We start from the raw sequence: 27,306 nt of genomic DNA on the forward strand, positions 1-27,306 counted from the left end.
CCTTTTTTGGGGTCGGTGCCTGTTTTGGGTTCGACCGCTTTTGGTGGTTGGACCGGTTTTTGGTGTTTTTCGACAACTTTTGTCGGTTCGACGTCTTTGGCTGGCTTTACCACCTATTTCAGACCGATCGGTTTTGTCGGTTCGATAGTGTTTTTAGGTGTTTTCGGAGCCTGCGGTTTTGGCTCGATGCCCTTTTTCTGTTCGATGGGCCTCGGCTCGACCGATTTTCTTTGATCCACCTTTGGTTTCGGTTCGACGGTACTTTTGGGCGTAGGCCTTGTTGTTTCGTCGACCGCTTTTTTCCCTTTGTCGATACTTGAGGCTGGTTTGCTCGAGTCGACGTGCTTAGTCTTGGGGGTCGATTCGACGTGCTTTTGTTTGGGTGTCGTTTCGACTATTTTGGCTTCGAGGTTGACTCGACGGCTTTCGACTTCGAGCTCGACTCGACAGCTTTGGTCTTCGATGTCGACTCGACTGTTTTTGGCTTCGAAGGTTGTAATGGGACTGTGGCCTTCGGGTCGACGCCCTTCGGCTTAATGACCTTCGGCTCGACGTCGTTCGGTCCGAAGACTGTATGGTCGACGAGTTTCGGTTTCGATGGAACCGGTGTCGTATGCCGTGTCTCAGAAGGCTCTTTCTGAATGTTCTTAGCCGGGCGGTATAGCGGGGCTGTAGAACGAGGATGTTGATCTTGGCTAAGGCCTGATGGCGATGCCTCGACCTGAGTCTCTGATAGAGGTGTAGTGTCTATATGGGGCGGGGTACTCACGGTTCGCCCCTGGTCGTCATCGGAGTAGTCTTCAACCTCTACGATGTCCTGATCATATTCCTCGAGATCGACTATTAGTTCCTCCTCTTCGAGGTAATATTCAGAGTCATGCTCCGAGTATTGGTCTTCGTCATGATCTGAGTCTTTGGCGCTGGCTAGATCTTCCTCATCGTCGAAGATATTATCGGGCTCTGGCGCCGACGACTGCATTTCTTGCCTCGCCGCCCGTCGATTCCGGATCGTCTTTTTTGACCGGAACTGGGCACAGGCTAGGCAACTAGCTTCATTATGATCTGGAGATAGGCATTTGTTGCACACTGGATGTTTATCTGTGTGCGGGAACTTGGAGTTGCACTGCGGGCAGAACTTGAATGGACTTTGTTCCATCGACGGTCGGTCCACGTGGTGTCGAGAAGGCCTCACGGCCCATTTCGACGACCGGAGTGCAACAGATGTTGAAAAAGTATATCGGTACCGGGCGCTGAACAATACCGACGGATCCGAAGGCCTTTTGGCCTTTAGAAAGAGTTTTCTTGATTCCGAACTTGGAGTGTAGGAAAGTACATCCGAACCCAATGGCGAAAAAAACCCAAAAAAAAACCAATCTGAGGATGTAGAGGATGCCCATGCGCACTGTAGTCCAAGGGAGGAGCCACCTATCTCGTGATACTTCGAAGACTCTTCCAGGACAACAATGTGCAATCATCCGGACGCAACACTAGGCGGCGATCTATGCACAGATATGAATTCAGCAGCCCACATGCCCCGAACCCCAACTTACCTCTTGAAGTGGTGGTCACACCTGAAGAATCTCCGTCCCCGAGCCTGCAGCCTTTGTTCACTTTGTAACTTTTCCATTGGATAACACTGAGCGCCAGACGGCTAAAAAGCACCCTGCAGCCAGCCGCCCGAGTGCCGCTGGAAGTGCAACTACTACCCTATTCCTCTTCCCCACTTGCCCTGAGTAAGTGACCAGGAGTTCAGCTAACCAGCCGTGTGGCCTGCCTGCTTGCAGCCACCAACCAAAGGCCACCTACCCTCCATTGGATTGCATTGGGCCTACTGTGTCTGCACACGGCTGCCCCTGTGCCGCTGAGTGTGTAACAACTGTACCTTCCCGACCCTGGGAGACCCCTGAGTCTATGCCCAGAACCTTAACCTCACCAGTCGAGTACTCACCTGAAAGCTGAAAACTCACTTTCCTTCCATAGGTTAACATTGACTGGTTTTCACTGAAATTTCTTCTAAGTGTTGATTTTTGCAACGTTAAAATATTTCTCTAAAATCAGCCGAATAACGATTTCTGAAATACTCACCTGGGATGAGGAGAGAAGCCAGTGCTGTACTTTCTAGTTCAGTGCTGAACCACAAAAGTAATCTTAACTGTACTTACCAGTTACCTGCATTTTCTTCCATAGGAAACCATTGACTGTTTTTCTCTGAAATTTCTTCTGTCAATTTTTACAAATTACAAATATTCCTTAAAAATCGTACCAACTGCTGAAATGTCAATACTAACCTGTCTTAGGTGTAGGACCCAGTGCTGGATCTAGGAGCCCAGTTCTGGATTACAAAAGTAACGAGAACCTACTTTACCTGTGACTTGAATTTCCTTCCATAGGATAACATTGCTAGTTTTTCTCTGAAAAGTTTTTGTCAACTTTGAAAATACATTTATATCCTTTAAAAAGTACAACTGTAACCAAAACGCTTTTACTTAACTGTTTACGTCTAAGGTCCCGGGACTGAATCCAGGATCCAGTCCTGGGGTTAGTAAAGTAATCCTGAAAGTAATCTATTGCATTATTATAGAAAAACCCATTGAGCTCAATGTTAAATTGTGTTTAGAATTGTGTTGCCTACTGCAACCCCAGTAACTATTGAACTTACTAAGTCTATTGCCTGTCTGCAAAGTAATTACCCAAAGTCACTCATATTGAGAAAAGTATATTTTGATACCTGTTGGTTCTAAAATAAAACGATATCTTTTTATATAAAAACAATTGGCCAAGAGTTCAGTTCTTGAGTGTGTGAAACCTTTTGCTGACTGAGTGGGTACAACAAATGCTTTACACTGTCCTCTGATACTGCCTTACTGCTCGACCAAGCTACCACATTAGAGAGTAAGGTCAGACCTGGCTTTAACCTCTGGTATACCTCTGGGGATCGGGGATTCTATACACACTGTACCGTACTTTGGTCCAGTATATATAGAGTAACTTTCTTACAACGGTATATGTCACTTTGGTATACCATACAAAGAGCCAGCTTCCTAAATTGGTGGCAGCTGTGGGATACAAGGCTTGACATCTACTATACCACATCTACTATACCACATGGTTAATATGTGATTCCACTAAGGAATCCAAAATTGTCATTAGATTAAAAAAAAAAATCCGAGTTCACATTTTTTCAAAAACCCCTCCGGCGCTGCGCGAATTGTGGGAGAATTAATAAGAGGGCAGGATTTTGCCGGCCCACCGTGGCGTCAGACGGCCGTCCTGAGCACCGAAGAGGTTAAGTCCCACGTGAAACTGTTTAGAATATAAAAGGCATTTGTAGTTAGTTAAGCCCTTTAGATAAGCTTGCTTACAATTTTTGTTAAGGTCCCAACTACTTTAAAACAATGGCTCAGGTAGCAATTCCTTCCTAGGAGCTCAACTTGGGGCCCTACAGGAAACTTAAGTTGAACAAACGTAAGTCCCTTTGCTAAGCATATAACCTCACCATGGGATCTAGACCCATTAAGGCACATCTGCAAAGGTTGCTTGCAGAAAATACTACGTCTCTGGCAGAGGAATAACCCCCTACTGGAGAGGGGGAAGAGGATTGTCAAGTGGATGAAACAGATGAGGATTCCAGCAGCAATCGTAGTGATAGCAGCACTGGGAGTACTGAAAGTACCCCAGAAGTAGACAGTAAAGATGCAGATCTTCAAAAACTAGGCAAGAGGATAGTATCAGAGGCTAAACTCTGAGCTATAGAAAAGGAAGAGCTGAAACGGGCCTAGGACCCATCTATGGCAGCAGCAAAGTTGTAAATAGGGGGAAATATGAAGCTTTTGACCCCAAAAATTTCCAAAGGGATTGTCCCTAAATATACAGAGGGTGATATCATCACCAAATGGTTTACAGCTTTTGAAAGGGCCTGTAAAATGAGGGCGGAAACTCAGCCAAAAGTATTAGGGGGTCTCTTCTCTAGTAGCTGTTCTCAGGAAAGTGTACGGATAGGCTCCTGACACTCAATGAGGTAGATGCTGAGTCCTATGATCTCATGAAGGATACCCTGATTGAGGGCTTTGGACTCACCACTGAGGAATATAGGATCAGATACAATGAGACTCGAAAAGAGTCAGACCTGGATAGATTTTGTTGATTTCTCAGTGAAAATACTAGGTGGCCGGCTGAAAGGTAACTAGGTGCAATACTATGATGGGCTGTATAATCTTTTTTTTTTTTTGGGGGGGAGAGTTTCATATAGCGCAAACTTGACCCGAAGGTATCAGAGAGCTTTACATGAGCACCAGTTGCGTTACACAAGGACACATACATTTTTTGTTAGGCACGGGGAGATTAAGTGATTTGCCCGGAATAACAGGATGTTGAGTGTTCTTGCCGAGACTCGAACCCGGTTCCCCAGATTTGAGAGCAACCGCCCTAGCCGTTAGGCCACATCCTCTCCCCATCTTATTATGAAAGAGCATCTATTGAGTAACTGTGGGTCTGAAAAATGACATCAATATATGGTAGAACTAGGTCCACCTTCTCAAGAACTAGGGAAGAAGGCAGAACGCTGGGTCAAGACAAGGTTAACCAGACAACTCATGGAGGTGGGTCACCAAAAAGAAAGGGGTTGCTAATAACCCTGGGCGTAGTGTGCGGAGTGGGGCTCCGCGGAGCTACGCGAAGTGGGCGCAAAACTACGCCCACCCGCGCACTCCGCGTAGCCCCACTACGCGCCGCCCGCCTCCCTCCCTAAATATTTAAATAAAAGGATAGAAAGCTTTTAAAAACACTTACCTTGTCCGCCGCGTCCCCGGGGCTCCCTCTCGCCGTCCCTGGATTCGCGCCGCCACCGATTCAGATACTAATGCGCATGCGCGGGTGCCCGCGCATTTCTCATGAGAAATGCGCGGGTGCCCGCGCATGCGCATTAGTATCCGAAATGGCGGCGCGAATCCAGGGACGGTGAGAGGGAGCCCCGGGGACGCGGCGGACAAGGTAAGTGTTTTTAAAAGCTTTCTATCCTTTTATTTAAGTATTTAGGGAGGGCGGGAGGGAGGCGGGTGGCGGCCGGCTACGCACCGTCTGCGGAGCGCGCGTAGTGCCGCCTGGCTACGCAAAATGCGTAGGAGACGGCACTACGCGCACTCCGTGCACGGAGCGTAGCTGGCCGCCCACCCTTAGTTGCTAAGCCCCCCACCCAACGGAAAGATGGTGACTAGTCTAGAGATAAAACCAGAGTCTTCTCAAGGTCCCCCAAAACCTGTTCAGTAGGGTGGTCCGAAGCCCATACACAGTCCAAGGGTGGGTACCGGGTAAGAACTAGGATCCCAAGAAGGATTAGTGTTTTAATTGTAAGGTAAATGGGCACCGAACTGGAGACACGAGCTGTACCAAAAAGAAGGAGTTGTTTCTTACCTGTAACTCCAGTTCTGTAGAAGGAGTATCTCTGTTATAGTCATAATCTAGTGAATAGTCCCGTCCATGTGCGGGGACCCCGGAGCAATCAAAAATAATCTCTTAAGCGGTCTTCTTTGCAGGCCTGCATAGACACTTAAGAGAAAATCAAAGACAAATAATGCAGCCTATAACTACAAGGCTACACTGGCCAGCACTTCAACTTAAAGTGAAAAGGATAGCCAAATAAAATACAATTTTGCACATATTGCCAAGTTTCACGAAGAGAAACTTCCCTTCACCAAAATCCTTGAAATGATAGAGAGGAAGGGTAGGACAGACAAGCCCCCATAGGCTGCCATTATGTGTCTGGAAAAGGGATACCGTGCCTTTAAGGAACTCTCCAGAGACCCTCAGTGTCCCAGGATGCACAGCCAAAGTACTTTTACTTTCAGTTCTTTTTGAAGGTGTATAAAGCAAGGCCTGTAGCATACGGTACATTATCATTTTCTCCACCGGGGAGGAGGGCGGGCACTTATGACTATAACAGATACCCCTACTACAGAACTGGAGTTACAGGTAAGAAACTACTCCTTCTGTAGTAAGGGATCTCTGTGTATAGTCATAATATAGTGAATAGAATGGCAAGCCCATCCCAACAAACCAATCCAGCGGTGGAGGAAAAAGACAACACCACTACTGTGCAAACAGATTTCTCAACGAAGCCTGCCCAACCTGAGCATCTGCTCTGGCATCAGAGTCCAGACAGTAGTGTTTAGCAAAGGTATGGACCGACTTCCAAGTGGCAGCCCTACAGATATCTGCAATGGGAACATTACGTAGCAAAGTCGTTGTAGCTGCTTTGCCCCTGTTAGAATGAGCCTTAGGCTTACCCCCTAAGGTCTTGTTAGCTTTCTGATAACATAACTGAATACAGGACACAATCCACCTTGAGACAGAATGTTTTGAGGTGGCAAGACCAGTCCTGACCGACCCATAATTGACAAACAATTGGTCTGACCTACGAATGTCCTTGGTCTTATCGAAGTAGAATTTCAACACCCTTCTGACATCCAGGGAATCAAGAGACCTTTCCGCTGGGGTGGAAGGATTTTGGAAAAAAGTAGGTAAAGTTATAGTCTGATTGATATGGAAATCAGAAATCACCTTAGGAAGGAACTAAGGGTGAGTACGCATCACAACCTTAGTAGCATGAAATACAGTATAAGGTTCTTGGCAACACAATGCCTGAATTTCACTCACCCTGCGGGCCGATGTAATGGCCACGAGGAAAGCCGCCTTCCATGACAAGTGCTGTAGTGAAGCCTTATGAATAGGTTCAAAAGGTTCCTTCATCAACCTGGACAGCACCACATTCAGCTCCCATGAAGGCCAAGGACGCCGAACAGGAGGAAGCACCTTCAATCCTTCCAAAAAATCTTTAATCACAAGAATCTGGAAGAAGGATGTCTGCGAAGGATATTTCCTATACGCAGTTAATGCTGCGAGGTGGACCTTAATAGAATGAAAATTAAGGCCAGATTGAGCCAAATGCAAAAGGTATGGAAGCATGACATCTTCCTTGCAGGTCGTCGGATCATAGTTCTTGGACGTGCACCAGATGCAGAACCTCTTCCACTTGAAGGCATAGGAAGACCTAGTGGAAGGTCGCTTAGCCTCCTTGAGTATATCCATGCAATCGTCAGGCAGAGTCAGGTGTCCATATTGCACTATCTCAGGAGCCATGCCGCCAAACTCAACAATGAGAGGTTGGGGTGCACCATCTGCTCCCCGAACTTCGTGAGAAGGTCCGGCCGACACGGCAGCCGCAGGTGGGGTAGGAGAGACCTGTGAAGCAGGTCCGTGAACCACCACTGTCGGGGCCACTCCGGAGCAATGAGGATCATCCGTGCTCTGGACTTAGACAGCTTGATGAGTACCGCCGGAATCAGGGGAATGGGTGGAAAGCGTACCGAAAGCTGTTCGACTAGCTGATCCATAGTGTGTTCCCCAGAGTCCCCGGCTGGTGAAACCTGGAGGCGAAGTCTCTGCATTTTCTGTTTTCGGCGGTGGCGAACAGATCTACGTCTGGAGTGCCCCACCTGTCGAAGATGTTTCCTAGCACCTCGTGGTTTTCTTGCTGAGTGCGTCCGCCTGAGCATTCTGCACACCTGGCAGATGGGTAGCCGTTATTGTCAGTCCTCTGGCTAGCAGCCAGTGCCAGATCGCCTGCGCTTCTTGTGACAGTGTGCGCGATCTCGATCCCCCCTGCTTGTTGAGGTAATACATTGTGGTCGTATTGTCCGTCTGTACAAGCAAGGAGTTGGTCTGGAAGGACGGATGAAAGGCCTTCAGTGCCAAGTGAACAGCTCTGAGTTCCAGGAAATTGATGTGATACGTGGATTCCGCCGGGGACCACGTTCCCTGGATCTGTAAATGGTCTGAATGCTCTCCCCAGCTGTGGAGAGAAGCATCCGTGACGATAGTCTGAATGGTAATGTCCTTGTGGAGTGGAACCCCTTTGAGGAGATTCTCTGCTGAGCACCACCATCTCAGGGACTGTTGAGCGTGAAGGGACAGCCGGATCCTGTCGTCCCAGCTCCCCTGCTTCTGGGCCCGCTGATCCTCCAGACATTCCTGCAGCGGCCTCATGAGGAGGCGTGCGTGTGGCGTGAGGATGATGCAAGAGGCCATCGACCCCAGTAGAGAAGACACCGTCCTCACTGTCGTAGATGGAACAGCTATGAGAGCCTGAGCCTTCTGAAGGATCGATAAGCGTCGCTCCTCCGAAGACACGCTTGCTGAGTATCGATGAAGGCTCCCAAGTACTGTAGCCACTGGACAGGAGTCAGAACAGACTTGGACATGTTTATGTGCAACCCTAGCTGGTTCAACAGAACGGCCGTCCTGTTGAAGTGCAATTGCGCTTCCTGGAAGGTGGAGGCTTTGATCAACCAGTCATCCAGGGTACGGGTAGACAAACACCTTGTTCTTTCTCAGGTGAGCTGCCACCACTGCCATGCATTTAGAAAAAGTCCTGGGTGCAGACTTCAGTCCAAATGGTAGTACGGTGTACTGATAGTGATTGGCGCTGACTAGAAAGCGTAGAAACTTCTGGTGTTTCCGTGCAATAGGCACATGGAAGTACGCATCCCTGTGTAGATCTATTGCACAAAGCCAGTCTCCTCTTTGCAGCTGAGGTTAAATCTGGTGCAAGGACAGCATGCAAAACTTTTCCCTGTGAATCCATTTGTTTGCTTGTCGCAAATCCAGAATGGTCCTGAACTCGTTCTTGTCCTTCTTGCGCACCAGGAAGAACCGTGAGTAAAGACCCTTTCCCCTTTGAGACAAAGGGACGTCTTCTATCGCCCTTTTTCTTAACAGGGTATCAGCCTCCGCTTGGAGCTCGCGCAATTGGAACTGTAAGCGAACCGGTGGAATTGCTGGAGGAGGGCTGACAAAACGAAGACTGTATCCATTGCAAACAATATTCAGCACCCACTTGTCCTGCATAATTTTTCTCCACTCTGCCAGGTAATTTTGTATGCTTCCCCCCACCGGAGCGGGTAATGGATGAGGGGGAAGTAGCACCTCAGGGCTTAGACCCAGCCGGGCCCTTGTTCGCCGAGGAGGACTGCTGGCCGCCTCTGCCCCTCTGACGCTTTTGGAAAGGCTGCCGCTGGTACTGCTGCTGTTGTTGCTGCTGGCCAGCTTGACGACCTTGCCCTAGTTTCTGGGAACCATACCTCCTCTGGAACGGACGGAAGGACTTCCGTTGTTCCTTTGGTTTCTCCAAACCAACGGCCTTCAATGTCTCTACTTCTGCCTTCATGCGGGCCATCTCCTCATCCGCAAGCATCCCGAAGAGAGTCGATCCAGATAATGGCAAATTCGCGACTCTCTGCTGCGCCTCCGGTTTGAGGGAGGTAAGGCGCAACCAGGAATGGCATCTTAAATTAATGCCATGGCAATAACCATGAGCCGCCAGGAGAGAGGCGTCCGCCGCAGAGCTGATGACTTGATTGGAGACCATCATGCCCTCGTTAAATATCTCCTGGAAGTCTTCCCTCCTATCCCTCGGGAGGAGCTCAAGAAACTGATGCAGAGACTCCCACAAGGCGCGGTCATAGCGACCCAAGCCCGCAGAGGCACTCACCGCTTTCATTGAGGTGGCAGTCGTACCGCAAACCTTCCGCCCGGCTGAGTCCATCTGACGGCTCTCCTTGTCCGGAGGCACCGTAGAAGACGGAGCAGTAGCATGCTGTTTCTTGGCTGCTGTCACGATGACAGAATCCGGTACAAGATCTGACCTCAGGAATGCCTGATCAGAATCCGGGGGCCTGTACTTCTTTTGCAGCCAAGATGGAGCCGACTTCACGGAAGCCGGGGTCAGAAACAGCTCCATGGCCGGTTCCTCCAGTCCTGGCACCAAGGGCAACAACGGGCGAGAGAGATGCCGTTTGTGCAAAGTCTCAAAGATCACAGAGGTAGATGGTGTGGGTACCGTCAACGTGATCCCTAACTTCGCTGCCCCCCCTCAGCAGCACCTCCTGAAATGTCACAATGTCGTCCACAGGTGACACTCTCGAAGGAGGAGAATCCGATAACGTTGGAGAATACCTCCGGTCACTCGAGAAGCCCGTGTAATGGGACCGCGACCTGTCCCTCCGATGGCGATGACGGGACATTGTGGAGGAGCGGTGTCTACTGCGAGTGCGATCCCTTCCTGTAGACCTTGATCTAGATCTCCTGGGCCTCGCCGGAGCCACCGGTTTTGGAGGAGGCTAAGGAGTCGGAACCTAAGGCCGAGGTTGTGGAGGTCAGGGAGGCGGTGGAAGAGGAGGCAGGGGTGGTGTAGGAGGCGGTGGAAGTGGAGAAGGAGGAGGAGGAGGAGGAATCATTGCTGGAGGAGGTAGCTGCGGAGGAGGTATCCTCGGAGGCAGTGGTGGAGGCGTATGCGTCCTGGGCCTAGAAGGTGAGTAGGTCCGTGAATACTCAGATTACGATGACCTCGCCACTCTCCTCTTCTTCTGAGCAGGCCTCGAAAGATGTTCTGGAGGCAGACCTCTTCGCGGCCGAGCGCCGCCGCCGCGACCGGGAACTCGCCGATGAAGACAACAGGCTGACCACTGAGGCAGGGGACACTGTCCTGGGCCTTGAACGTCTCCTCCACGTCAATTTTTCTTTCCTCGACGTCTTCAACTTTCTACCTCTTGACATCGATCTTCTAGACGTCGACAATCTCCTCGACGTCAAACGTCTTTTCTTCGACGTCAACTTGCCTCTTCTTGATATCGATCGTCGTGTCGACGTTGACGGCAGTGCTGCCTCGACGGCGAGCACCGTCTCCCCCTGGACTCATCTTTACGTCCATGGTGTGTCGACGCCGGTGAGGTCATCGACGTCGACCTCGTCCGAGGTCTCGACGTCCTGCCCCTTGACGTCGAGCAGCGACACCGCTTGGACCCAGAGCCCTGGGTCGACGGGGAGCAGATGGTGGTCATACCTCTCGACGCCAACGCGGTCGACGTCGACCGGGATCTGTGCCTTTTCTGGGCCTTTTCTTGACTAGGGAGCCCCCCAGGGGCAGAGGACGATGACTGAGTCCTGTAGGAGAGTGGGGTCTGCAATCCTATGGTTACCCCAGATTTTTGCTTTTTGCTTCACTGGTTTACGACTTTCCCTGGCTGTGGGCCTGCTAATCAGACCCACAGCCTAGCTGTTCTCTCTCTAAATTGACATCCATGTACTTTAGGTGCATTTACCAATTGGTACTGGGCCACCTTATCAGTCCTTGTACAGTGTACCTTAGGTACCCAGGGCATAGGTGTACCCAGGGCCTACCAGGGGCTGAAGCATGTATTATGCCACCCCTGGCTGGCCATCTAAACAGACATAACTGGCTGGTAAGACAGCTGGGGCAAGGTGGTGTAATCACCCTTTGCTGTAGATATAGTTACCTATATCTAACCCTAAAATTGACACATATATTCCTATCAGTCACTCCTATGGCAGGCCTTATCAATCCTGAAGGCAGAGTGCTTGGAATTATGTGAGATGGTGCTCTGGCATGAGCTGAGCCTGTCTGCAGGTTGCGGAACCAAGTCCTTATAGCTGTTCCATGATAACGCTATACCATATACTCTTAAGTGCATTATAATCCTCGCGGTTAAATGCTAACTTTGGTATAGCATTATCAAAACATGTCGAGTAAGGTGTCATACGAATTGGAATACTACCCCCTCGCCAATTCTGGCGACGGGGGTAGCATTCCACCCTTCTAGAGGGACACGACATGTATGTAACTGTGAACCCCGGTTAAAGTTAACTCGAGCCTTGGCATCACAAAATGGATGCTGCCACCACAGACACAAGTCTGACCTCCTGCTGCTGGGAGTCCTTCCAGCGAGGGAGGCTTGGACAAAGGGTTTCCTGCCTTGGGAGGGGCTAGCACCACCCCAGACAGGATTTTGTGTATTGGGTAGGATAGGCCTGAAAGGAATGAGACATGCCTGGGGCACACAAGGTGTCCTGTGCATACACCGGTTCAAACCAGTTGCTGGGGCATCCCTGCCCCAGCTCTGGCGCAAAACCGGACAAAGGATAGGGGGTGTAACCACCCCCCTTCCTGGTCCCACCCAGGGGAGGGGCCTAGTCACCAGTACAGCCCCCTTTAGCAGGATAAAGGTAGGCGCTGGTCCCATTCCAAATTAGATTAATCCTGAACTACTCTACAAGAAGAAACTCTGGACTTCGACGTTCTGCTGCACAGAAGACTGAAGAAATCTCCCTTGTGGGCAAGGAGTGTCCACCCTGCAACTGTAGGCACCATCAAGCGGCTTCACTTTGTCGTCTTCCCTCGAGGATCCAGACTTCAGAGCCCGACGAGACCCGGATTCCCAGACCTCTCCGACCTCAACTCACATCTGCAGCACAGCTGAGATCCGTGGGTGCGACGAGACACGTGGGACCGGCCATCTTGAAAGAAACTGCACTTCGCTTACAGCACGACTCCCGAGGTAAACTCGACCAAGTGCTTTGGGGATTGAGAAGCCCCAGCCCCGAGCAGCCCCTGCACCGAAGATCAGCCCTCCAGTTTCCACGAGATCTGCGTGGGGCCCTTCTGCTTGTTTGCTGCTCGACGCGTTGTCTGGTCACTTGCCGGCAGGCTAGTGGCCTCCTAGACGACGAACCTTGGAATCTTCACTGCTGGTCTGGTTGCTCCAGACTGGCCCTTGCTCCCTTCCAAAAGAGGGGCACCCCGGACTCTCCTAGTCCGCACTAGACGCTTTTTCCACTCACCGCGTGGGTTGCCTTTGCCAAGGCCTGTTGACGCCGAATCCGGAACAGACACCGCCGACAGCGAGAGCCTGCGTGGGACAGCTCGTGCCTCCATCCTGGTCGTCGAAGACACCTCCTGGTCCACGTGGCTGCAGAGTCAAGCGTCCAATCTTCACCTGATCGCGACGACGACATCTGGTTATTTCCTGGTTCCACTCCAGTCACTGGCTAGTGACTTTGAACATTGTCCCCTCTGCTTTCAGGTCTTCAGCATCTCCGGTCCACCCTTGGATCACACCGGACATCTTCCTCCTGGTCGCCTGCAGCATCTTTTCGTCCAGGCTCCATAGACTTCAACGCAGAAACCCGACACGACTTCACACCTATGCACCCGCAGCCCGTGGGTGAGGTAACAAGAGCATTTCGGTGCTCAAGGGTAGCTTGACTCTCCTAGTGTCCAGTTCCACAGTCGTTTTAGTCCTACCTAGTCAGGATTGTCCGTACTCACCTTTTTCTTGAACTGTACTGTCCATAGACGTTGTTACGCATCTCACGTGTGAGTTCACACTCTGCACACGTGTTCCGTGGGCCTCCTATTACTTACCTAAAGTTAGGGTAGCGTGGTCCCAACGATCCTACAGCCTCTGGACAGCTCCATTCCTTCTATCAATTTCCTTATACCATTTACTTAGTATATGGTTTGCCGTGCCCCAAGGGCACCATTGTAATTTTGTGCAACTTATCGTATTTTTCCTAAGAGATTGTCATGTGCTTAGCCCTCTGATCTCAAAGAGTTCAGAGGTGTTTGTTATTAATAAATATATTGTTTATTTTCATAACAACCTGTGTGGTGTCCTTCATCTGGTATTCAAGGGGTTATATTGTGGTAAAACAGCTGGCTTCACATGCCAAAAGAGTTTAGCCTAAGACTGCTTTGTCCATGCTACCATTAGGATAGCTGGTCTATAAGGTTGACTTACAACCAATCACCATAAGGGTTGTTTGGACTGATACAAGGTGATCACTAGAACTAGTGAGCATCATATATCAGGCCAACTTCTCACAAGTCCCTCCATGTCCAGAAGTCCCACCTGGTTCTTCATGTCTCCTCTGTTCCAGTCCCTGGAGACGAATCTTCTCCCTGTCACGCAGGGTCCTCCTGGAGAAAGAGTGACAGATATCACAGGAGTCAGGGACATGGGTGGAAGGGAGACAGAGTATGCATACTCTGTGGGGGTCAGATTTAGCCTTCTTCCTACCACACTCAGGGCACTTGTCGAATAAAGCTGGCATTTTCGACAGAAAGAGGTGGTAAAACTGGTTAAAAAACACAGCAAATGGAAGAGGAAGACCCCAGACGTCGAGTGAAACACTCAAAACACTGGAAAAGTGCCAAAAAATGAAGAAATACCCAAAAAGGGAGAGCTCAATGCTCCAGGGTTCTGCTAGCAGGAGCCGGAAAAATTAACTGAAAGTAAAAGGACTTTGGCTGTGCATCCTGGGATACCGAGGGTCTCTGGGGAGTTCCTTAAAGGCACGGTATCCCTTTTCAGACACATAAAGGCAGCCTATGGGGGCTTGTCTGTCCAACCCTTCCTCTCTATCATTTCAAGGATTTTGGTGAAGAAAAGTTTCTCTAGGAGTGAAACTTGGCAATATATGCAAAATTTGATTTTGTTTGGCTATCCTTTTCACTTTAAGTTGAAGTGCTGGCCAGTGTGGCCTTGTAGTTATAGGCTGCATTATTTGTCTTTGATTTTCTCTTAAGTGTCTATGCAGAACTGCAAAGAAGACAGCTTAAGAGATTATTTTTGATTGCCCCGGGGTCCCCGCACATGGGCGGGACTATTCACTAGATTATGAGACACGCACCTCTCCTCTACCCCCGGCACCTTCGTCATCCACCCACCTACTGTAGCCACCTCACACTCCTCAATCACAGACTTAGATCTCTCCCCCACATACACCAGCCGTACCCCCCTCACCAACACCTTGACCTCCATTCATACCACACCCATTCCTTTCACCCCTGGCACCACAGCCCCCAACCACAACGCCTCTAACCTAGCTCAGCCCCAAAACGACACGCACCTCTCCTCTACAACCGGCACCTTAGTCATGCACCCATCTACTGTTGCTACCCCCAACCCCTCAATCACAGACATAGATCTTTCCCCCACATACACCAGCCGTACCCCCTCCCCCCTTACACCAGCCCACATTCCCATTCTTTTCACCCATGACACCACAGCTCCCACCCACAATCCGCCTAACCTAGTTCAGCACCAGATCGACACGCACACAGACAAACCTCACCCCTTATCCCCCCCCATTCTCAGCCCCCACTTCCACCCATTAACTAATCACACAGAACACGCCGCCTCTATCAACTCAACTCCGCCTCCTCAAAAAAGAACCATATACAATCCCACTTCCCCCCCCATTCTCACCCCCCACTACCCTACATGCGCCCCCATCACCACTAACATACGCCCATCCTCCACCATGCACTCTCCGCCTACCACCAATACCCTCTTCCATACCACCAACCTCCCCCCTATGTCATCCACCCCCAACCCTCCCATCCCCACCACCAACACACATCACACACTAGACTACGTTATGGCCTCCCTCCTCCAGCTCAAAGAAGACATTCACATCATCAAACAACTACTCTGCACGCATTCCAGTCACTCCTCACCCACCACCATCCTCAAGCTCAAAGAAGACATTCACATCATCAAACAATTACTCGGCACACACCCCAGACACCCCTCACCCGCCTCTACCAGCACCACCCCTCCCAACAGGACCTCCACCCGGTCGGCTGACTCGCGCACTCAACGCCCCCCGCACTGGACCTCAATCCCTGTTCGCAATCGTGAAAAGCGTCCCCATCGCTCCTGCAACCCACTATCGGACCTCGACACAGTCACCCTCCTCCGCTCCTACGACCCAGCTCCCCATAACAACATACCCACCACCCTCCGCGCCATTCCAACGATTCATCCAAATCCCCTTAGACCCCCCACACTAAACAACAGAATTTCTATCCTTAGTAACCTGAGAAAAGTCCCCCTCTCTCTAGAACCCCCTTCCACCCTCGACACACCCCGTCTCAAATGCACCCTCCTCAACTGCAGCTCGGCCTCTAGGCACTCCTCCGCAATCGCTGATCTCATCTTAACACTGGACCTTGACCTAATCATCATGACTGAAACCTGGCTAACTGAATCTTCTACACCTATAATGGACATACTGGTTCCCCCCAACTACCACATCACTAGACTAGACAGGGTTGGTCAAAAAGGTGGTGGAATCGCATGTCTACACAGGAGTAACCTCTCTGTCCTGAAAGTAACCTCTCCCTCCTTACCCTCCCCAACCTCCTGTGAATACATCTGCCTCGATATTATCAGTGAGGGCAAACCGATATGCTCTCTTCACGGCATTTACCACCCACCAGGGGACAACCTTACCTTCTCGCAACAAATCATGGATTTGATCACAACCAATTCCGGGCGACAACTCACACAAATATACCTTGGTGACTTCAACCTCCACTGGAACGATCATAATGACGCGGAGGTAAATAGTCCTAAAAATGTCCTCGACGCCCTTGACCTCACCCAAATATGCAACAGCCCGACCCACGAGAAAGGCTCTATCCTTGACCTTATCATCTCCAAAGAGGACTCTAACTCGAATCTATCCAACCCTGTGACTGGTCAGATCATCATATTGTCACATTCTTCATCAATGAAAAAGTCTGATTTAACCCGGTTCAATCCTTCAAGCCCAAAGTCTGGAAAAGAGACCTGAAAAAACCTCAACCCAAACTCTCTACCCCCCAACAGCTGCAACCTCCTACTTCCTCCTACCGGCGTTACGGATGTCCAATCCTTGACGGACCACTATCTCAACGCTATGACCTCTATAGTTAATGAAGCGGCACCTATGCAGCTAAAAAGAGCCTCCACAAAAGTGTCCAATCCTTGGTACGACGGGAGTCTCAATGACGATAGACGGGCCATGCGAATGGCAGAGCGCACCTGGAGATCAGCTCCCTCCGCACTGCACTTAAAAACGCTGAAGAAAAATTGAAATGCCTACTTCAGGAAAATAAAAAGCTCAAAATCAGATTTCTTCAGCCGTCAGCTCGACCAAGCCAAAAATCGTCCGAGAAAGCTGTTTGAGCTAATCAGAACACAATCCAAGGAACAACCCCAACCACTCAGCACTTTGGGCGAAGCACCCTCCTGTGAGGACTTCGCCTCTTTCTTTATCCAAAAAACCGACAACATAAAGAACGATCTCCTCATTGACGTAAGTCTTTACCCCAAACCCCACTGCACAGCACCCACGGAACCAAAAAACAATGCTACATGGTCATCCTTTGTCACCTATTCGGAAGAAGAAATTGGTAGACTGCTCAGCACTGTGAAACCAGCCAATCACCTCACGGACCCCCTCTTCCTGCCAACGCTGTCAAAGACCATACCCCGTCGCTCCTCCCACTCTGGACTAAAATTATCAACAGTTCACTTCAACAAGGGACCATCCCCGACTCTCTCAAAGTTGGACAAGTCACACCTCTACTAAAGAAACCTACAGCCTACCCCTCTGATCTAAATAATTTCCGTCCCATTACCAATATTCTGACTCTTGCCAAACTGTTGGAAAAATGCGCACAAATACAATTGACTAAACACATTAATCAGTTTGATCTACTCAACCCTCATTAATCAGGCTTCAGAGCAGATCACAGTACAGAAACTGCTATGACTCACATAATTGACGACGCCCTTCAAATCCTAGATCAAAACGATACCTGCCTCCTCATCCTTCTTGATTTCTCTTCTGCATTCGACACCGTCAAACATGAGAATTTACTCGATCTATTAAACACAAGAATGGGTATATCTGGAACCGTGCTCAAGTGGTTCACGTCCTTTCTACACAACAGATCGCAGAAATTCAAGAGTAACAACTTGATGTCTTCGCCAATACCTGTATCACTAGGCGTCCCACAAGGATCTTCCCTATCCCCAACTTTGTTTAACCTAGTTATGGAACCTCTCACCACCTTGCTACAAGCATCCAATGTTCACTTCCACATGTACGCCGATGACACGCCACTTTATCTCAAATTACAATCACCCAAAGACATTATGCTCTTGAATTCAACGATCAGAAGCACCCAATCCTGGCTGGCCGCTAATCTTCTCAAACTCAATGCACTTAAAACAGAGTTCCTCTTGATCTCACCTCCCGCGAAGATCACTACCGCTCAAATTTGGCTTAAACACCTAACGGCATTCAATGTTCATCCCACCATCGTGGACTCGGCAAAATCTTTAGGCATAACACTTGACACCAACCTCAACATGCAGGAACACATCAACAAAGCAACTAAGGGTGCGAACTACCAGATCAATACCTTAAGGAAACTCAAACCCTTCCTTCCAGCCAAAGATTTCCAAACTGCGGTACAAGCACTAGTCATCCCTCGAATAGATTACGGCAGCATCGCCCTCTGCGGTCTCCCCCTAACTACTACGGCACCCATAAGAGCTTCTCTAAACGCCGCAGCGAGACTCATCACTGGATCAAAAAAACACTCGCACATTTCCCCTGACCTGAAAGCCCTGAACTGGCTGCCTTTGGAAGCCAGAATACATCTGAAAATCGCCTGCATGACGCACAAGGCTGTCCACCTGAGCTCACCCGGATACCTCGCTCAGAAGCTGACGATTTCTGGAGGCTCCAGAAACACTAGAGGCACAAACAATCTCTTGCTAAAGCCCCAAAGATTCCGCAAGGAAAAAACCTATAAACGCTCCTTCTCAGGAATGGCACCCAGGATCTGGAACTCACTCCCCCCTGAAACCAGGCTCATCTCCTCTACCATACTTTTTAAGAAAGAAGTTAAAGCTATCCTCATGGCTAAATACACTTGAATTATTACTGGGGATGATATTTACAGACGCTGTACCATTCAGTTCTACTGATCTTTTTGCATTTTTGTATGACTTGTGTTATTGACCTACCTGATTGTTTACGCTACCACTTATTTGTACTTGTATCATTATTGATGTATCTGCCTGACTATTCTCCCGCATGTACCTTCCCCACCCCAATTGTTATTTACTCACATGTTGTACCCTTCGTCTGTAAAGCGCTCTGATATCTGCAAAGATCTTGTTCGCGCTATATAAAACTTTCAAAATAAATAAATGACTATACACAGATATCCCCTACTACAGAACTACTCTAGTGCACCTACAGTGGTAAGTCTCCAAATGGGATCCCATGTGAACCCTGACCATGTCAGAGAGCTCACTGAATCAACTTTAGCCTCAAAGGGTGGGGTAGATGTAGCTGCCCTGGTTATCTGGCCCAGCAACATGGAAAAATACAGACAACAGCTTCACATACATGAGATCAGAGTTGAAGCACTGAGGAATACAGGTGCAAGTGTCACCATGGTGACTGAAAATGGATATCCCCAGAACAGTATCTGACTGGTGAGACTTTTCCAGCCATCAATGCAGACAACCAAACTAAGGTCCATCCCATGGCAACGGTTAGAATAGGGAGGGGTTACTGCCAAAAGAAGGTGGTGGTATCCTCTGCAATTCATGTAGCCTGGCTGCTAGGAAATGATCTTAAGTCCTCAGCATGGGCTAAGGTTGAAAGGAAGACCCATGCAGCTATGTTGGGTATACCGGAATGGTGTGTAAAAGCAAGAGCACAACACAAAGCCCAGGGTGAAAAAGGGGAGTTGAAGCCTGGAATAATAGCCCAACCCTCCAAAAGAAAATGCAATAAGTCTGGGAAACTAGCTTCACAACAGACACAAGCTCAGGTCACCTCTCCTCAGGGAGAAGACCTATCAGCCTCAGAGGGAACTGAGCCTCAAGAACTTGGGCCTTATACGGCAGAGCTCCTAGGCCTAGGGAGATCCTCTAGGGAATATCTGTGTCAGGAACAGAGGACCTGTCCCCCTCTTGAAAGCCTGAAGACAGCAAGCTGCTGATCAGGAAAAGGGAGATGTCAGAGGCTACCACAGAACCATTTGGGAGGAGGGATTCCTTTACACTGAGGCTAGAGACCCCAAACGTGATGCCACTAGGAGAGTGGTAGTGCCTCATATGTATATAGTTTTTACTCACTTTGGCTCATGACATCCCTTTAGCTGGGCATCATGGTCAGGCCAAAACTTGGAGTAGGTTAGTCACCCACTTCTACTGCCCAGGTATGTCCAAGAAGGTGAAGGTTTGCAACACCTGTTCCACATGCCAAACCAGTGACAAAGCAGGTGGCCACCCAAAGACCCAGTGGTTGGGGTTCCCTTTGAAAGGGTAGAGGTCAATGTTGTTGGCCCCCTAGAACCTCCAACGGCATCAGGGAACAGATTTATACTGGTGGTAGTGGCTCATGCCACCTGGTACCCTGAAGCTATTCTCTTAAGGACTGTCACAGCTACTGCAGTTACCAGAGCCCTCCTTAGTATTTTTACTAGAGAGGGTATTCCTAATGGGGGGGTGTAAGACAGGTAGTAACTTCATGTCTGGTTACCTAAAAGTCATGTGGGCTGAATGTGGGATGACATACAATTTCACCACCTCCTATCAGCCACAAAAAATGGTTTAGTTGAGAGATTCAACAAAACAATGAAAAGTAGGATTGGTGAACTCCCTGAAAAACTCCACAGGCGCTGGGAGGTATTACAACCATGGCTGCTTTTCTCCTACAGAGAGCCTACAATGAAGTACCACAGAATAGAGTAGGCTTTTCCCCCTTTGAACTTCTGTTTGGTCATCCTGTAAGGGGACCATTGTGTCTTGTGAAGGAAGGCTGGGCGACACCCCTCAAAGAGCCTAAACAAGACATAGTGGACTATGTACTTAGCCTACGTCCTAGGATGGCTGAATACGTGGAAAAAGCATCCAAACTTGAGGCCAGCCAAGAACTCCATAAGCTCTGTTATGACCAAAAGGCTGCACTGGTGGAGTTCCAACCTGGGCAGAAGGTGTGGGTTTGGACCCTCCAGGACAAATGGAGTGGACTCTACCCTATCCTAGAAAGAAAAGGGGAGGTCACCTATCTGGTGTACCTTGGCACTTGCAGGAACCCCAAAAGGGTCATCATCTAAACCACCTTAATCCCTATCATGACAGGGCTGATGTGGCCATGCTGATGGTCACTGATGAGAAACAGGGAGAGGAGAGTGAACATCTCCCTGACTTCCTCTCTCACAACCTTAAAGATGGGTCAGTACAAGGGCATGTCTTTTCAGACACCCTCTCAGCCCAACGGCAGGCTGACTGCAGCCAAGTCCTGCATCAGTATGCTGAGGTATTGTTCTTGACCCCTGGTCAGACCAACTGCTGTACACATGATGTGGACACTGGGGACAGTCCACCTGTCAAAAGTAAAATCTACAGGCAGTCTGACCATGCCAAGGAGAGTATAAAGGTTGAAGTCAGCAAGATGCTGGAATTGGGAGTCACTGAACCATCTGAAAGCCCCTATGCCAGCCCAATTGTCTTAGTCTCAAAACCTCACACCAAGGGTGGAAAAACACAGCGGAGGTTCTGTGTGGATTATAGAGGCCTCAATGAGGTAACCAAGACAGATGCACACCCAATTCCTAGGGCAGACAAAGTGATTGACAGGTTAGGGGCAGCCAAATGTCTCCGGACTTTTGATTTGACATTAGGGTACAGGCACATAGGTCTGACCCCAGCAGTAAAAGAGAAATCTGCATTCTCACCTCCAGATGGGCTTTATCAGGTAACTGTTATGCCCTTTGTATCAAAGAATACCAAGGGCCACTTTCCAAAGGTTGGTGAACAAAGTTGTTGCTGGGTTGGAGACCTTTAGTGTACGATATCTGGATTATATCGCGGTCTTTAGCTACACTTGGCAGGTTCACCTAACCACCTTAGAAAGGTCCTTGAGGCTCTGCAGAGGGCAGGCCTCACTATCAAGGCAAGCAAGTGCCAGATAGGGCAGGGCTCTGTTGTATACTTGGACCACCTTTTACGTGGAGCCCAAGTTCAACCCTACAATCCAAGATCCAGACAATTGTGGACTGGGTAGCTCCAACCACCCACAGCATGTTTATCTTAAAATGTACTTACCTGATCATATTGATTCTGGTGCCTAAATATATATAAAGACATGTGATTGCACTACATTGTGCAACCAAGTAAAGTACAGCATTGCACTGTAATGTTGCCATTGCATATGACCAAGACTTTCAAGGAACTAGTAACCCAGTACCTGTGAGCCCACTTCATATAGTGGTTAATCCTCTATTCCTCATACAATTGGAAAATAGGTTAGGTATCAATAACAGACAACTCATGGAAAGGTCTGCAATGACATTGGAACAGAGGCTTTGAAATGAATTAGTAAAGAGTGAAATACAGTAGAAATATTTAAAATTCCAAACCACTTGGCACAAAAGAAAAATGGCAAAGGTAACACTAATTCAATTGATCAACACTCAGGGAATAGAACTTGGGCAGGGACAATGAAAGCTTCTTTATGTGAGGTATGCCAAGCTAAACTAAGAAAAGGTTATTTACCTGTAAGAAAATGTGTACTTAATAGTTCATTGTCCATTATTCCATCATCCAAATTGTTCTTCCTTCTCATCAGTCCATAACTGCCTTGAGCCAGTCCTTTTCTTCGGCGTCAAGTGGCACTCTTATCAAGACGGGAGTTTACGACCAACAGGGTCTTTTGACTTCAACTCACAGTCTTCTTTGTGTTTTGACCTCTCCTCGACCATAGTGGATTTAGGAGTCGAGGTGCCATTGGAAGACTTAGGAGTCCAAAGGTCTCAGCTCTGTCCTCCTGCTGCCCAGTGATGACAATTTCTTGTTTTCAGATCCTTCCCCCGAGTAACCTCAGTTTGCAATAGGTCTCGCATTTGCGAGACTTTGAGCTATTGGCAATGTAAATGACAACGCTTTTTATTTATGTGTTTTTAAAACCAGCAAGCGGTGCGTAAACACGCACTTTGTACTTCTATTCCTTGCTTACAAGAAGCAAGGCTGGCAGTTAAAGAGGAGCTGTTACTACCAGCCTTGTTTCTCGTAAGCAAAGACTATAAGCACAGAGTGCGTGTTTAAGCACCGCATTCAGGTTTTCAAAACACAAATAAAAGGCATTGTCATTTACAATGCCAACAGCTCAAACTCTCGCAAATGCGAGGCCTATTGCATTGCAGAAGCTTCTTGAGCTCTGAGACTGAGGTGGCAGTAGCCACAGGAAAGCAGGGATGGTGATGCCTGGCAATGCGTTTCAAAAGCAGGAGGGAGTTGGAGGCAGCTGAAGCCAAAACAGACCTCGGTCTTTGAATGCACAGCAAATGTAGCAAGATAAGAGCAAGATTTACAGCCATGTTTACAACAGCTCTGTAAACCACAAGCACTGGTCTCGACTGCTCCAGCTAAAAGAAAGAAATAGTGCACACAAGCTCTGAGTAACAACGCATGTAACAGGAGCAGTCCTTAAAAACGGGCAGAGCTGTTAAAGCCCCTATCCTGAATACAGCATGTCTCACAAAGACAGCACAAGCACGGCCTAGGTGAGACCTAAAAATTAAGAGAGTACAGCATAATCCTCACTTCCATATCCTTAACAGAATTGAAACTTTTTGTTATGATAGCTAGGAAATTTCTGATTACTATATGAAACATTTGAAGCTTTAAGGTTAGTCTATTGCAGAATAAGTATTATACATAGGTGGGGACAGGTTAACCCCTTGCCTGCGGGGCTAATTCCCCGCTGTGCTGTGGGCGCGCACAGCGCCCTGGTGCTCATGACGAGCTCAGCTCGTCATGAGCCACAGTGGCCGTGTGCTCATGAAGAGCTCAGCTCGTCACGGCCACACCCGTTTCTTTAGAATGCTCAGCACAGCGGGGGAATTAGCCCTGCGTGCAAGCGTTGTGGCCGTTATGACGAGCTCAGCTCGTCATGAGCACACGGCCACCGTGGCTCATGACGAGCTGAGCTCGTCATGAGCATGGGAGGGGTTAATATCAACACAAATGGAAAGGGTATTGTAATTACATACTTGTACAAGTTTTCATGATTGTAAACAGCTACTGCCAAGTTGGCAAACTGTTCAAAGTAGAAACGCGTCACCAAAAGAGTTAACAGACTCACGGTTTGGGGTGTGCAACACTGGTTTTATGCTCTCCATGTGCTTGGGGTGTTCTGGACGCAATGCAGGGCTGAATGTTTCATTTCGGACCACAGGGGAATGAATCTTCTCCTCCTTCCCAGCAGCTATCGTCTGAGACTGTACCACAGATGCAGCTCTCATCTCCTGTAAAAGGAAAGTGATTAGTCACTATCCCTAAAAATGTACCAAACTACCATAGCCCCACTCATCTACGTTGAGACAAAACTTCCTGGTAACTAGGGCAATCACTGCAACCACAGAGTTTAAATTTCTAAAACATATATCAAACATGTTTTTGCTTATATATCCCTTCTGGTAACCCGGCTCAGAACTTCTATCAGTCTTCTAAATGGGACTATCAGTCATCAGGCACTATTTACCCTTAACCCCTTGGCTGCGCCGCCCGTTTTGCGGAAGTGCGGCACTTCCGCAAAACGGGTGGAGCCGCGTCGGCCATTGGCCAACGGCAGCACCAGCGAGGTAGTGCATTGGCTGACGGCAGCATGGATAGGGTTAAATTTACTTTTGGTGCAATCTAAAAGTAATTGGGTGGAAGACAGCTAATGCACAGGAAGAAATGAGAGTGGACGCCATCTAATCCAGGAACATGAAGCTCAATCAACTTCTCAGTAGCCGAGTACTGAACCGCAAAAGTAATCCTTACCGGGTTTACTAGTAACCTGCATTTTCTCCATAGGAATCCATTGTCTGCTTTTCTATGAAATTTCTTCTAAGTGTCTACTTTTGAAAACTTTAAATGTTCTTTAAAAATCATACGAAATACCGAAACGCAATTACTTACCTGTTTTAAGTTGAGACCCCAGTGCTGGACCTAGGAGCCCAGTACTGGATTACAAAAGTAACAAGATCGTACTTTACCTGCAACCTGAATTTTCTCCCATAACATTGCCAGATTTCTGTTGAAAAGCTTTTATGTGTGAACTTTTAAAATAGCTTTATATTCCTGAAAAATCACTGCAATAAGTAATACGTTTTTACAACATTGTTTTCAGCTTAGACCCCAGGACTGAATCCAGGATCCAGTCCTGGAACTACCAAAGTAATCTACAAAGTAATCAACTGTGTTTATATAGGAAAATCCATTGAGCTCAATGCTAAGTTGTGTGTAGAATTGTGTTGCCTACTGCAACCCCTGTACCTATTGTGTTTACCAAGCTTATTGCCTTTCTTCAAAGTACTCATCTGAGACCTCTCATATTGAGAGCAGTATATGTTGATACCTGTTGGTTCTAAAAATAAAACAACTATATCTTTGATATAAAAACAATTGGCCTGGAGTTCAGTCTTTAAAATCTTTTGCTGACTGAGTGTGTACAACAAATGCTTTACACTGTCCTCTGGTACTGCCTTACTGCTCGACCAAGCTACCACTTTAGAGAGTAAGATCACACCTGGCTTTAACCTCTGTTATACCGCTGGGGTTTGTGGTCTCTATACACACTCTACCTTATTCTGGTCCAGTATATATAGAGCCACTTTCTCACAGACACTAGACAAGTAGAGTTTGGAGAGGCCTAGTTCATTACCCAGGGAAGATGGGTGGGGGAGGGTTCAACACTCGAGACGCGGGTAAGAGATTCCTGATCAACCTGAAACGAATTCTGAACGTTCGTTTCTGCCACAGTTCCACGGTAGTAAAAACATTACAAAAGATGTTTGGGTTAATGTGTGACACTAATAGTATTATGGGTAACTCCACTGTCAACCCGCACAATAAAAACCTATGCGAAAAATGAGTTGACATTTTTGATGCACCAATATAGCAGATTGTTCAAATGGACTATCCCAATGGAACAAGCATTTTCACTCCTTGTTTGCCAAGCAAAGGTTACTTGTCTGTCCTTTAAAGTGGTTTGTATAGGGACCATAACCTATTCAGCAAGAAATCTGAACATTTCAGAATGGACTCAGTTATCAGAAATTGAGACATGGATCTTCCAAGTTTTAAAGTGTCAAAAATGATGAACCTGTTGTTGACAGTAGGGCCACAATTGTGTGAAAGAGTCTGCAATTACTGGGCCCGAAGCCTCCTAGTTTTTAGGAAGAAAAAAAATGCAAACAACTTTTCTGGATTTCGTCTGCTGATTTTCATTTTTAAACTTTGGGCTCCATCAATTTTACTATGATGTATTAAGCCTTTTGTGTCACTTTAGAAAACTAAAGCAAATACACAAAAATAAAACAGCCTGCCAAAGGGGTTGTAACCGAATGTTCTACTGAATATCTATCTAGTAAACATCAGTTTGTGGCATGTAGTGCTGTAGATTCACATGCTGTGCATACTCCTGCCATTTAAAGTTGGGCCAGGATGTGAGTGAGTTTTTCTCTGAAGAAGTCTTTCGAGTCACAAGGTTCAGTGACTCCTCCTCCTACTGGTAATGTGCATGGGCATCAACAGCATTGTTAGATGGGTTTTCCCCGTAATGCGGGTGAGGATGGAATGAGAGGTGAAGCGATGTAAGGAAAGATGTCCATGCGAAAAAGGAAAGTGAGATAGAAAGGTGATTTCAACAGCCACAGGTGTCCGGGTGCAGAGGGTGGGTGCATGTGAATCTACAGCACTACATGCCATGAACAGATGGCTACTAGGTAAGTAACATTTCTCGCTCCAGGCATGTGTTGCTGCGGAATAACATGCTGTGCATATACCGTAAAGCAGTCCTCTCAAAAGGGGTGGCTAACCTGTGGGTGTTGCAGTAGTTTGAAAAACAGTAGTGTTTTGTAAAGACCAGCTCTGCATATATCAGCTATTGGAATAAGCCACACGAAGTTCATGGAGGCTCCCTTTTTGAAAGTGGAGTGAGCTTTAGGAGGGATAGATAAGGTTCTCTTTGCTTTAGCATAGCAGTTTTAGATGCCCTTCACTATCCATCTGGCAATGCCTGATTTGGAGAGGGCCTTCCTGTTGTGGGTTTTTGAGAAAGCCACAAATATTTCAGAGTCTTTCCGAAAAGTTTTGTCCTATCCATATAATACAGAAGGGCTCATTTGCCATTCAGAGTGTGATAAGCCCTTTCTGCCACAGAGTCTGGTTGAGGGAAAAAATACAGCGAGTTCAGGCAGAACTGAGAAACTACCTAATGAAGATATTTAGGGTTGGTGCAGAGTACAACTCTGTCCTTATGTACTTGAAAGAAACATTCGCCTAGGGTTAGGACCGGTTAGCTCACTGACACACCGAAGGAAAGTAATGGTGAACAGAATAGTCACATTCTAGGTGAGGAACTGAAAGGGGCAAGAGTGGATAGGCTCAAAGGAGGGGTCCCATGAATCTGGTGAGGAGGTTCCTTGATGGAGCCAGTTGAGTCAGAGGAGGGATTACCCTCTTGATGCCTTCCATAAATCCTTTGATTCTTGAAATTGTAAAATGGAAGATATGTTCCTTTTTCTGTAGGTAAGCAGCCATATCA

General features: G+C 48.1%; 1 protein-coding gene across 7 annotated transcripts in view; it reads right to left on the reverse strand.

Moving 5' to 3' along the window:
- The window catches only part of BRD4 (bromodomain containing 4), a 1,377,132-nt gene that overhangs the window by 258,972 nt on the left and 1,090,854 nt on the right, over positions 1–27,306 (reverse strand). For all 7 annotated transcript variants that reach the window (XM_078681876.1, XM_078681852.1, XM_078681859.1 and 4 more), the window contains one exon: positions 23,857–24,019. In XM_078681876.1, coding sequence (XP_078538002.1) covers positions 23,857–24,019 — 163 coding nt within the window. The remainder of the gene's footprint in view (positions 1–23,856; positions 24,020–27,306) is intronic.

The sequence above is a fragment of the Lissotriton helveticus genome, chromosome 1_1 (genome assembly GCF_964261635.1).
Source record: "Lissotriton helveticus chromosome 1_1, aLisHel1.1, whole genome shotgun sequence".
In the NCBI taxonomy this organism is placed as follows: Eukaryota; Metazoa; Chordata; class Amphibia; order Caudata; family Salamandridae; genus Lissotriton; species Lissotriton helveticus.